The sequence below is a fragment of the Nothobranchius furzeri genome, chromosome 1 (genome assembly GCF_043380555.1).
Source record: "Nothobranchius furzeri strain GRZ-AD chromosome 1, NfurGRZ-RIMD1, whole genome shotgun sequence".
NCBI classification, from domain to species: Eukaryota; Metazoa; Chordata; class Actinopteri; order Cyprinodontiformes; family Nothobranchiidae; genus Nothobranchius; species Nothobranchius furzeri.
In genome coordinates, this window is record NC_091741.1 from 94,606,162 (window position 1) to 94,618,304 (window position 12,143).

Below are 12,143 nucleotides of genomic sequence, written 5' to 3' on the forward strand. Positions count from 1 at the left end.
ATGCAGTTTTCGACTTACTTCAACAGGTGCTGCACACCAAATCCGCTGTTGCCCGGGCTCGATTGTCATTTGCTGAGAACTCCTTTGTCCTTTTTTAAAATGTCAGAGACAAAGATTTAAAAAAACAAATAAGGATATAAAATGCTATTTGACAATAGCCACTAGTTTTGTTGTTCTGGGATTACTGTTAAATCACACAGTCAATTTCCCTGTCCAAGAAGTTCAACCAAAAACCTACATATTTAGCTTTTATAGGTCTATGAGTACTGTTAAACAATCAATTTCTCAAACTGAGGGGTTCCACTGAAACCCTTTCCCTGTCAGCCACTAAAAGTGGCACAGTTCATAGTTCAAATTATATTAGTCACCAGAATACCAGGAATAAAATATTTGGCCAGTGCTTAATCCTTTGATGCATGAGTTATGAAATCTTCAACCATGATTATTTAACACTTTTTTTTATTCATCTTGGGGTGTGAATGAAACAAATTTCAACAAATATTGTTTGTAACATTTAATAATTTGTTAATAATTTTACTACATGCCCACCACTGTGGACAGTGTGCATTCTGAACATGAAATATGGACTTGACTTACTGAAGTAAAATGGAGGGGCTCAAATGCAATAAGGTCTTCAGCAGCTGTGCTTAATAGCAAAACAAATAAATAACAATTTTGAGAATCTGTTCAAATTATATTTTTCATCTTTATTTTCCAGTTATACCCTTCAGGCCGCAATTTACCTTGGTGGCTCAGACTCAGAGCACAGCTGCAATTGTTTTGATACTTTAGGCATGCTCGTCCTCCTCTCTGTTTCACATTTTCAACCTTTTTCTTTCTCTCCACCGCTCTGTGCATCCTCGTAACCATAATCCTGATAGTTCATTAGTAATTTTCTCATTTTTCTCTCTTGTGCTAAGGTTACCCTGCAAGTACACACGTCAGCGGTTACCAAAATATCAGCGAAACATGTTTTCCATCAATCCTCTGATGATTTTCAGATCATTTCCCCATTTGCTGGATTTACATTTCCATCAATGTACCATCTTCATTCAAAAGGTGTTTGTGAGTTCTTATTCCCCCATACGTAGATACCACAAGTACAAAGCAAATTCATACCCTCTCTCATTTATCTAAACAACAATTAAGGCAGACAACATCCAAGACAACAAACAACAACACAGATAACTAGAGCACATTTCTAATTCTCCGGCAAAACACTTAAAACCAAGCCAAATACAGACAGCATGCAAAGAATCTGTCAAAACCATTCTAGTCAAGGCGGACGTCACCATAATTTGAATCTCAATAGTTATCATACCGGTTTACTTCTATTTCTTACAACAGAGTTGCATTTCTAATTTCGGCTAAAATGCAGCAAACCAAGCCAATACAGACAGCATTCAAACGAACCCGTCAAAACCATCCTATTCCAGGCGGACCACACCTACATTTGACCTCTGGTCACCTAGGATTTTCTCTTGGTACCACAAAACAAAAAACAAACAACAAACTTGTCTCACCAAATCTCTCCACTCAGGGCTTGAGTTCGTGGACCCTCATTCCTCCTAGCGACGTCAAGATCCCACCGACCCCCCAACAAAACTCAGCGCTGGAGGAAATTTAGGTTGTCGATAGTCCTCCGGCGTCGTTTCTTGGCGCCGCGAGGTGATGGCACCCCAGCTGTCGAAGGACCAAATAATGTCATGGATTTTATCAAAATGTTTATAAATAACCCATTTCCTGTAGTCGAGAGAAAAATGGGACAGTGAACAACAAGTCAAACTGCTTTAACTGTGGCATAATGTACGAGGCCCTGAACATCTGGTCACAGAGTTCATTTATACCAAGAGATAAGAAGGAAATGGGAGAGAGAGAGAGAGAGAGAGAGAGAGAGAGAGAGAGAGAGAGAGAGAGAGATTGTGTGTGTGTGGGGGGGGGGGGGTCAAGAATGTGTGTGTTCGAGAGAAAAATGAGACAGTGAATGACAAGTCAAACTGTTATAACTGTGGCATAATGTACGAGGCCCTGAACATCTGGTCACAGAGTTTATTTATACCAAGAGATAAGAAGGAAATGGGAGAGAGAGAGAGAGAGAGAGAGAGAGAGAGAGAGAGAGAGAGAGATTGTGTGTGTGTGGGGGGGGGGAGTCAAGAATGTGTGTGTTCGAGAGAAAAATGAGACAGTGAATGACAAGTCAAACTGTTATAACTGTGGCATAATGTACGAGGCCCTGAACATCTGGTCACAGAGTTTATTTATACCAAGAGATAAGAAGGAAATGGGAGAGAGAGAGAGAGAGAGAGAGAGAGAGAGAGAGAGAGAGAGAGAGAGAGAGAGAGAGGGAGAGATTGTGTGTGTGTGAGGGGGGGAGTCAAGAATGTGTGTGTTCGAGAGAAAAATGAGACAGTGAACGACAATTCAAACTGTTATAACTGTGGCATAATGTACGAGGCCCTGAACATCTGGTCACAGAGTTTATTTATACCAAGAGATAAGAAGGAAATGGGAGAGAGAGAGAGAGAGAGAGAGAGATTGTGTGTGTGTGTGGGGGGGGGGGGGGGGGGGGGGAGTCAAGAATGTGTGTGTGTGTGTGTGTGTGTGTGTGTGTGTGTGTGTGTGTGTGTGTGTGTGTGTGAGAGAGAGAGAGAGAGAGAGAGAGAGAGAGAGAGAGTGTGCATGAATGAGTGAGCATGCAAAGAGGCATAGAGCAATACATTTACATTCAGTTGATTTGGTCAATGATCAAGAATTAATAAACATAAAATTTCCACAACATGGCACCAAATCACAAGAAGTCCCTTTTCAAAGTAAACATTCCAATTGTGCATTGAGCTCAGTTTATTGTACACATTATTTATAATTATTATTTATAATAATTACATTATTATATAACGCCACCATCGCCCCTTATATTTAGGGGCGACGGTGGCACAGGAGTTAAGTGCTCGCCCCGTAATCGGAAGGTTGCAGGTTCGAGCCCCGCTCAGTCTGTCGCTGTCATTGTGTCCTTGGGCAAGACACTTAACCCACGTTGCCTGCTGGTGGTGGTCGGAGGGGCCGGTGGCACCAGTGCTCGGCAGCCTCGCCTCTGTCAGTGCGCCCCAGGGCAGCTGTGGCTACATTGTAGCTTATCCCCACCAGTGTGTGAATGTGTGTGTGAATGGGTGAATGACTGATTGTGCTGTAAAGCGCCTTGAGGGGTTCCAGGACTCTAGAAGGTGCTCTATCAAATACAGGCCATTTACCATTTAAAGTTTCCTGTGTAAGAATACCCAGGGATGGGATGTGGTGATGGAGCAGGTGAGACAGGAAGGAGTCAGCCAGGTTATGGAGGTTGAATGTGAGTGGGACTTTGACAGGGATGCGCTGAGGCATAGGAAGCCAAAGGGCAGGGCTGATGATGTGATCGTGAGGCTGGGTTAGGATACAGGCAGCAGAATTCTGGACATTAGTTGGTTTGTGACGTGATGAACGCATGAGTACGGGTTTCAGCGGCTGAGAAAGAAAGGTAAGGGCCAAGCCAAACTGCACTCCAATCACATGACAAAAACAATAGAGCACCCCCACCACCAACCCATGCCTCACGTTTCTGCTCGTGCCCTCACATCTACCGGTCTAGGACCGGCCCTGTGGAGGATGAGGTGTGATTTCATTACCTAAGTTGCAAAATAACACAGTGCCCTCAGCTCCTTCCGCGCCTCTGATTGGCCGGCCGGCTGAGCTCCACCGCACCGCGTCACTCCGGGATCATCCTGCGCAGAAAGACGGCGCAGCCGCGCAGCTCGGCCGCCAGCAGCGAGAAGCGAGCCGGGCGGGCTGGGAGGGCTTGGCAATGCGATCTGATGCGGGCTACCGCCTCAAGCTACAGCTCCACCGGCGGACTGACACTTAACAGCAGACGCTGACTTCTGCTCGTCACCAACCGCCCGGTCGTCGTGGGGAAAGGGAGGCGCGGAGGCTGAACGGTGAGTGGATGTCAATAGATGCTCTCCGGTGGGATGAGCTCCCCTCCCAGTGCGGCTGTTGTGAGGGAGCTGGAGAGAGACGGAGATGATGGTAAAGATTTACTGCGTCTGCTCTTAAATAGACTGATTGGTTCGGTTAATCATCACCACCTACGAATCTGTGAGGTTTAGGGGTGGATTTGGTAAAATAAAGCTGATTCTGGTTTGTGGCAGTCAGGGAAAGAGTTTATTGAGGCTACAAGAATCGAGATGCTAGAATACTCCACCCATGACATCATCGACTTTTCCAAGTTCATCCCCCCCCCCCCCCCCCCCCCAGCCCCTACTCCCGCTTTCATCTGTTGCGTTTCTTTTCTTGCTGAAGAAGCGCAGCTCTTAACTGAGTCCAGATGCACGCTTTTATTTTAAAGATTTGCTGCAACAACACAAATTATTGTGGCATTAACCTGCAAACTCTACTTTGGAAACAAAGTCAGGAGACCGTTGGGAATGTTACTCGTGTTGATGTGTAAATCAAAGAAAATGTGCATAATAATAAAGTGTGCATTTGCTCAAAAATAGAAGGAATCTTCTATTTTTCTATAATCTTATTTTCTTTCCCCATTCTTTTAAGAAGTTATTCCATAGTTTATAAGAGGGGTCGTGACTGCTGTAATATCAACAAATCATTACAGTAATAAAAGCAACAGGAAATGGAAAAAATCAATAGTGTGAGACATGATTAAACCTGTTTCAGCTGGTAAAATCCTGCGCACTTCCTGAAGGACCTCCAGTGTTACAACGCACAACAGATGTATTTAGGACGACTTTGCAGGCCTTGATAACAACAACCGTTTTGTGGTGACTGTGTCCTGCCCTCAAAGTGCTGTGTCATTCTCCTCACTTTCTCTCTCTAACCATCCATTCTCCTCTTCTCCTCCTGCATCCTCTCTCTGCCCCACTTTATGACCAACAGACCTGGCTGCTTTGTTTAAGAAGACAGACATCATTGTCTGCTGCTCATATACTGTTTACTGATCGGTTTAACTGCTGTCAAAAACATGAATTGCAGCTGTTTTGTATCTTCTACTTATTTGTAATTTTCTTGTGCACCAGCTCACGGTGAGCCCAGTTCATTAGACTTGCATGACAAAAAGCTTCCCAGACAACAGCGGGTATTATTAAGAAGCAGGTGTTTTTGTACCTGTTGACACTGAGTCACGGGTCTGTAGACGATAGCAGATTCGGCACTAACAGGTTGTTGTTGTCCGGCTGAGACAACACAACCACCCAGATGGGATGGAGGCCCCGTAGGAACTAAAATGCACGGTGCAGATATTCCACTCACTTCAAAATTCACCACAAGCTTTTATCTCGCACTAAAATCTGCTGCCTTTGAGTTTTCTGTGTCTCTAGAAGAGGCAACGATGACTGCAGCATTATTCGAGGCACGCACGATGATGCGATCGGGTGGCAGCATATTTATCCATCACACTCGCGTGTCTGGACTTGTTTGCCACTAGCTTCCTTTGGAGGGGTCCTGCGCTAATTAGCTGTGATGCAACTCACATTTTCTCTGCATCATGTCTCTCTGGCTCAGTGATTTTTTTCTGCCACTTTTCCCGGTGCTACCCCTCTGTGTGTATTCAGCATTACAAAGCAGATCCACCCAGAGATGAAAGAGGCACATCTCGCTAGCTAGCAGTAACTGGCTGCCTTCTTCTCCTCCCTGTAGACCAGCGTACTCCTCAGCTGCTGCTCTGTAAGTCACTCCTGGTTGAGTACGTGGAGGATCTGACTCATTCCTGATATTTTTTAAATGCATCTAAAGTTCTGTGGCTTTGATGCAGCATTTTTGACACTTCAACAGCGACACCTCATTTGCTAACTGGACTAGAACAGAGTCTGCACCCCGTTGTATTAACAGAATCCTGCATCTGTAAGGTGGTTTGAATTTTTATGAAAGAACAACATAAAAACCGATGTCAGAGAAAATGCTGGCGTGTAAAATAATGTCTGTTGCATGATTTATCTTCTCCCACTAGCTCCATCTTTGAGGTGTATTTCCAGTCAGACATGATGTCAGCACAAACTCCTCCTCTCTCCCGCTCTGGCTCCTCCCCATCAACGGGGGGTCTCGCGAACCGCAACGGACCCTCTGCAACCCCTCCCACCTCTCTGAGTCTTCGCTCGTCATACAACCAGCTGCTTGGACGCGATGTCATCAAGGAGTCCATGGAAACAGGAAGTTCGGCCACCTTGCCAAAGAGCCGTCAGAGGTACGCCATGACCAGCGTGCGGAGCGCCATGGGGATAAGTGACAACCTGGCTTTGTCTTCTAAATACCAACCTGTAACCAGAGGTAGAGGCCTCCCAACCAAGTCCTCCTCTAGTTCTGCCCTCTACTCCTCCTCTTTCACCTCATCCTCCTCCATCTCCAACTCAACCAACCCCAAACTGGCCAAGAATGGAGCCAACATGCAGAGACGGGCGGAGAGCCAGCAGCTGGAGCTGAGCAGAGCCAATACAGTGGACAAAATTCACAACGATCTCCTCAATAACCCTGCTTCTGACTGGCTAGAGTTTGGAAAGGACAACTCACAGTTGCCTCCATTTCGCAGAAGGACCAAGAGCTTCTTGGACTACCATGGCAAGGGTTGGGATCTGGACCCTAGCTGTGAAAAGAAAGAGGAGGAGAAGCAGCAGCATAAGCCCTCCTCAGAGAAGAAGCAGGACAGTCCAGCTAAAGAGAGAGAGAGCCAGAAGGAGAAGGACAGCAGCAAGCAGAACTGCAATGAGGAGAAGGAAGATGTGGAGCCTGTGGTAGAGGATGAGGAAGATGAGCCCACACCAACACCAAGACAACCCCTGTTACCAGTGGTGGTTGAAGCTCCTCTTTCCTCCACCTCCTCTTCTTCTACTAACAGCCCAGAGTGGGTATCAGACAACCACCTCCAGAACCAAGGTCCAGCACCAATCAGGGAGGAGCTCAGCACCGAAGTTCACGCGAGTCCACGTAGTCCTGCAAAGCCCGGCCGAAGCGCCCAGCCTCGGGTCATCAAAGTGGAGCTGCACCCCAACAACGAGAACCAGTTCCTGCAGCAGTACCCACCGTTCTCCCCCAAACAGACAAGAGCTGCTGAACGAAACACCCCAGGTAGAAACAACGGCCCCCCCACCCAGCCAGATCCAGAGCGTGGTGCCCCTAAAGTGGGATTGAGGATGGAGCTGACTCCCGACACTCCTTCAGAGGACGAAGACTCCAGCTGGACCACCCTGTCTCAAGAGTCCTCGTCTCCACAGTCTCCACGGGACACAGGTTAGGATTTTAATCTCATGTTTTGTTTATTTGTTTCTTTCCTTTTCTCCTCCCCATCTTTTTGCCTCACGCAATCCATCTGATCTGGACTTTAAAATAAATAAATAAAACACTTCATGAGTACGCTGGTCACTACAGCAGTGCTGCTGGAGCCTTTAGGACCCCCCTGAGCAACCTTATGGTGCAGAGAGCCATTAGGCTGAAGAAAAGTGCAGGACACTGCAGAGAGCAAGATATGAGAAGGGGGGGAAAAAAACCAGTAAAACAATTTCTATTTAGCGGTAGGTGGGTTTGTTTTTCACAACTTTAAAATATAGAAATAAAATGCAAATGTAATAATCCCAAAGGGGCCGCTTGTTCTGGGCTGCAAGAATTATACTTGAGATGATACATCACCCCACCCCCTCACGAAAAAAGACGACACGTTTTTAATCACAAAGAAAGTTCATTTTCTGTGAGTTACCTCAAGAATGAATGAATACTTCACACATTGTAATTTATAGATTTGTATTTGAAGTCTCTTTCCTGAAGTCAGCCAATCACACTAACCTAAAATCTGGCATTAGGATGGTGCTTTGACTTAAAATTGGGATGTATGAAGACAAAAAAGACATAAGAGGAAGAGAAATAACGAGACTGTTGCCTGTTCTTACCACAGGGTACGAGCCCAGGAGTTGCTATGACAACAGAAACTAAATAAGAACAGAGCGGCCATCACTGAAATGTTCCTCCCAGCGATTATTAGTCTCTTTGTATCCACATGGCTTAATCTACACGTGTTAATATAGAACGCGTGATACACTTGTGTGTAATATCTGTGATCCATCAGCAGATGTGTGGGTAGAAGGAGACCTGCCCCCAGGCTGGCGGGAGATCTCAGACTCATCAGAAGTCTATTTCTGGCACGTTCCTACTGGCACAACGCAGTACGACCGGCCTGTCGCCTCCGGAAACCAACAAACCGCCTCCGGCAGTGAACCAGATCCCGATCCTGACCCACTAAAAGATACTCAGGAGTCTCTGAAGCTGCCGAACGAGGTGAGACCCAACACGCCTCGGGGGGATCCATCCTGTGACAGGCCCAGCTGTTTCCTGAAGGAGGATACGTCCATTTACAGACCTGCTCTTACTTGTAGCTACAGACTCTGTAAAGGGGCAGAAAACTCAGTCAAACTTTCGCTTAATTCTGTTTTGATAGGTTTGATGTCTATAATTTTCGCCCTGATCACTGTGACGTGTGTTCAGTCGTGCTCTGTGAAACAGCGTGAGCCTCAGAGTTGAGCCATCCATATGTGTCTAATCCTGCTTCCCTCACTGTTTGTTTTCATCTTCAGTCATCCCTTTGTCCCCTCCAGCGCCCCAGCAGCTTGATATCTGACAGCTCGGTGGAGCCAGTCCCCTCCCCCTATGCTTCCTCCCTCTCCTCTTCCTCCTCTACACCCTCTAAAGTCATCCCTTCCCCTGGTCAAAGCCTCAGCGCCAACACCTCCTGCACTGCCCAAGTACGTTTCATTTGGTTAGAGTTTTAGTTTAACCTGTGAGCTGGAGGTTTTCCTGTGAACACTGACCTTGGAGATGATGATAATGTTTTCCTTCTGTGTTTGCTCATCAGGAGCTGAAGGATTATCCAGTGTATCCAGACCCCAGTCTGAAGGCGTTTGAAGGAGCTACCCTCCGATACGCCTCTCTGAAGCTCAAGTAAGAGACACAGGCTGACATGTTTAATCAAAAAGGCAGTTTATTATCTAAAGTTTGACTTTAACACCCATCTTCCACCTTATATTCCTCTTCCCTGCAGTCCTCCAGCTCAGTTAGAGACTGTGGACCTCAACAGCACATTTTCTGACCCAGAAGCGATGGTAAACCTTAAATATAATATATACAGGCTCTACAAGCAACATTGGGTTTGACTTTTTATGCCTGCAATCGGTTTCAAAACTTGAAAAGCAGTGTGATGTTAACAAGAATACAAAAGACTCCAGCTGAGGGGTTTCACGCATGTTGAACGTTAAAAGAGCATCCTCCTCTCTGAGTTAGTTGGGTTTGTTCCAGACGTGGTCAGAATGTATTTAGCAATCATCACAACACCATGGCTTCTGTCTGCAAGAGTCGTGGTCTGTATTGTTTATCTTTACCTTGTTTTAATTGGCATTGTCTTTCTTTTTATTTCCTTCATTGCATCAAGTAAAATAAAATGTTTTTTCTCAAAAGATTTAATTCCTCAGTTTTCACCTCTATGTTTGCAGCCATGTTTAAGCACAACGAATAATGAACAGTGAAGTTTGAGTGCAAAGGTGCAAAATCTAAGAACCAATTATTAAATCTTATGTTTGTTATTGAGGGAAACACCAGATTTCTCTAGAAATGACGTAATCCTGGTGATTGCTGCTGCTTGTCTGCTGTCTCTGCTGCAGCGCCCCTTAGTGGTGACTTTTGTGAACTAAGTTGGTTAAAAGCTACAGCCAGATCATTTTTGCTGCTCTTATTGAGTAACAACATGTTTTACAGGCTGAAGCTACAGGGTATTTATTTAGAAAATTAGTCTAGATAGAAAAATGACAAGAAAAAAGACAGGAAAGGAAGATTATTTATATTTTATGTGTGCTGCTTTACCTTTGTGTTAGAGATTAAACCACCGTTCCTCGAGAAGCTTCATAAAATAATAATGCAAGAGAAAGGTTTGGGTTAAAACTAATATTGAGGATGTAAACATCTGCTGAACAGGAGCTCCTCACAGTTTTACATTAATGCAGTGGTTCCCAAACCTTTTCCTTGGGAGCTCTCAACCCCCTTTTCCACACACATTAAATGTGATCAGTAACAAATTTATACAGACATACAGAGTTATAACTTTTATACAGAGTTTTGATTATGATGTAGGTTTGTTATTGGGATTTTGTACATTTAATTTTTACTTATAAAATCTTGCTAGCCTCACAACCTTAGCACAGACAATCTTGCGAGGACCCAGACCCCAGTTTTAATGCATCAGCTTGAACAGCTGTAACGATCCATGAGCATCCCAGTAAAATCACAACACAGCGATGTCCCTTTAAGTTTGTGCGGTACAGGAGGCAACAAGGTTGTCTAAAAAATAAACTGTGTTTGTCTCTGGCAGTCGTTTCCAGTTCGATCTCTGGGTTGGGTGGAGATGGCGGAGAGGGACCTGTGTGAGGGGAGAAGCAGTGTGGCGGTGCACCACTGTATCAGACAGCTGTCCTACTGCAGGAGGGACATCAGAGACTCAGCCGGGGTCTGGGGAGAGGTCAGTGTGTTTGGTAAAATAACAGATTTTCTCACTTTTCACATGGAAGTCCACTGGTTAGACTAAAGAACAGAAAAGTGGCTCTAAAGCGCCATCTTGTGGCAGCTGAAGCATACAGCAACTAATCAGGAACTTTACACACCAGCAGCAATAAAATAATCATTTCATTATTAGTGAAGATGCAAATAGAAAAGTTATCTGTAGCCTGTTATCATGTTAATAACCCAGAGTTACAATGGCTTTAATCTAGTACTTGTTACTGATAGACTTTTTGTTTTGTTCAAAACATTATTAAGTCTTGTTTAACTAAGGTTACACAGTTCCTGAAATATGGAATGCTGTCAAAACGGACCCAAACATATATCAGGAAATAAAGAACTGAGACAACAAAATTGTAATTAAATAACTACATGTAATCATAAATTATTACTATATATGTATATGTATATAATATATATATATATATATATATATATATATATATATATATATATATATATATATATATATGTATATATATGTATATGTATATATATGTATATATATATATGTATGTGTAATATTTTCTAATTGTTTCCTCAAATATTTAATTATTTCCCGTTCACCTTGGCAGGATTGTTCCTCCATGTTGACATATGAGAAATATTTAAAATGTACAAATACTTTGTTCTCAGATGTTGCAACAAACAAGCAAGTCTAATAAAACAAAAATGTGAGCTTGTTTCCTTAATGTGATATCTAAAGTAGCTGTTTTATTTCTTTGATCTGATGGCACCATCTAGTGGCTGACAAGCATATCACAACATGACCTAGTTTTCATTTCCGTATTTACGGCCAAAAGCAACGCCTCTATGAGCTATGTTGTCTGGGGAACTTTATGCCCCTGGTAGGGTCTCCCATGACAAATTGGTCTTAGGTGAAGGGTGAGACAAAGAACGGTTCAGAGAATCTTTCATGGATGAACTATCAAGGCCTAGCCCGAACCGGATACATGGGCTCATCCAACTGTGGACCCACCACCCGCAGGAGGAACATGAAGGGTCCGGTGCAGTGTGGATTGGGTGGCAGACCGAAGCGGGAGCCTTGGCGGTCTGATCCCCGGACAAGGAAACTGGTTTTTGGGACATGGAATGTCACCTCGCTGGCGGGGAAGGAGCAGGAGCTTGTGGCAGAGGTTGAGCGGTACCGGCTAGATATAGTCGGACTCACCTCGACACATAGCATTGGCTCTGGAACCCAAGTCCTTGAGAGGGGTGGGACACTCTCCTTTGCTGGAGTTGCTCCGGGTGAGAGGCGGAGGACTGGGGTTGGCTTTTTGTTAGCCCCAAGACTCTCTGCCTGTGTGTTGGGGTTTACCCCGGGGGACGAGAGGGTAGCTTCCCTGCGCCTTCGGGTCGGCGAATGGGTCCTGACTGTTGTTTGTGCTTATGGGCCAAATATCAGTTCAGAGTACCCACCCTTTTTGGAGTCCCTGGGACGAGTGCTAGATAGTGCTCCATCAGGGGACTCCATTGTCCTGCTGGGGGACTTCAATGCTCACGTGGGCAATGACAGCATGACCTGAAGGGGTGTGACTGGGAGGAACGGCCCGCCTGATCTGAACTCGAGTGGT

The 12,143-nt window shown here is 44.9% G+C and overlaps 1 protein-coding gene across 4 annotated transcripts in view; it reads left to right on the forward strand.

Annotated features, from left to right (window-relative positions):
* Positions 1-3,763: 3,763 nt before the first annotated feature.
* Positions 3,764-12,143, forward strand: part of LOC107376127 (amyloid beta precursor protein binding family B member 2) — a 46,412-nt gene continuing 38,032 nt past the window's right edge. The window contains exons 1-7 of one of the 4 annotated variants that reach the window (XM_015945094.3): positions 3,764-3,968; positions 5,993-7,266; positions 8,096-8,304; positions 8,601-8,768; positions 8,879-8,964; positions 9,065-9,125; positions 10,385-10,531. In XM_015945094.3, coding sequence (XP_015800580.3) covers positions 6,024-7,266; positions 8,096-8,304; positions 8,601-8,768; positions 8,879-8,964; positions 9,065-9,125; positions 10,385-10,531 — 1,914 coding nt within the window. In that variant the 5' untranslated portion in view covers positions 3,764-3,968; positions 5,993-6,023. The remainder of the gene's footprint in view (positions 3,969-5,992; positions 7,267-8,095; positions 8,305-8,600; positions 8,769-8,878; positions 8,965-9,064; positions 9,126-10,384; positions 10,532-12,143) is intronic. The other 3 variants (XM_054739033.2, XM_054739032.2, XM_054739034.2) reach the window with 3 other exon arrangements.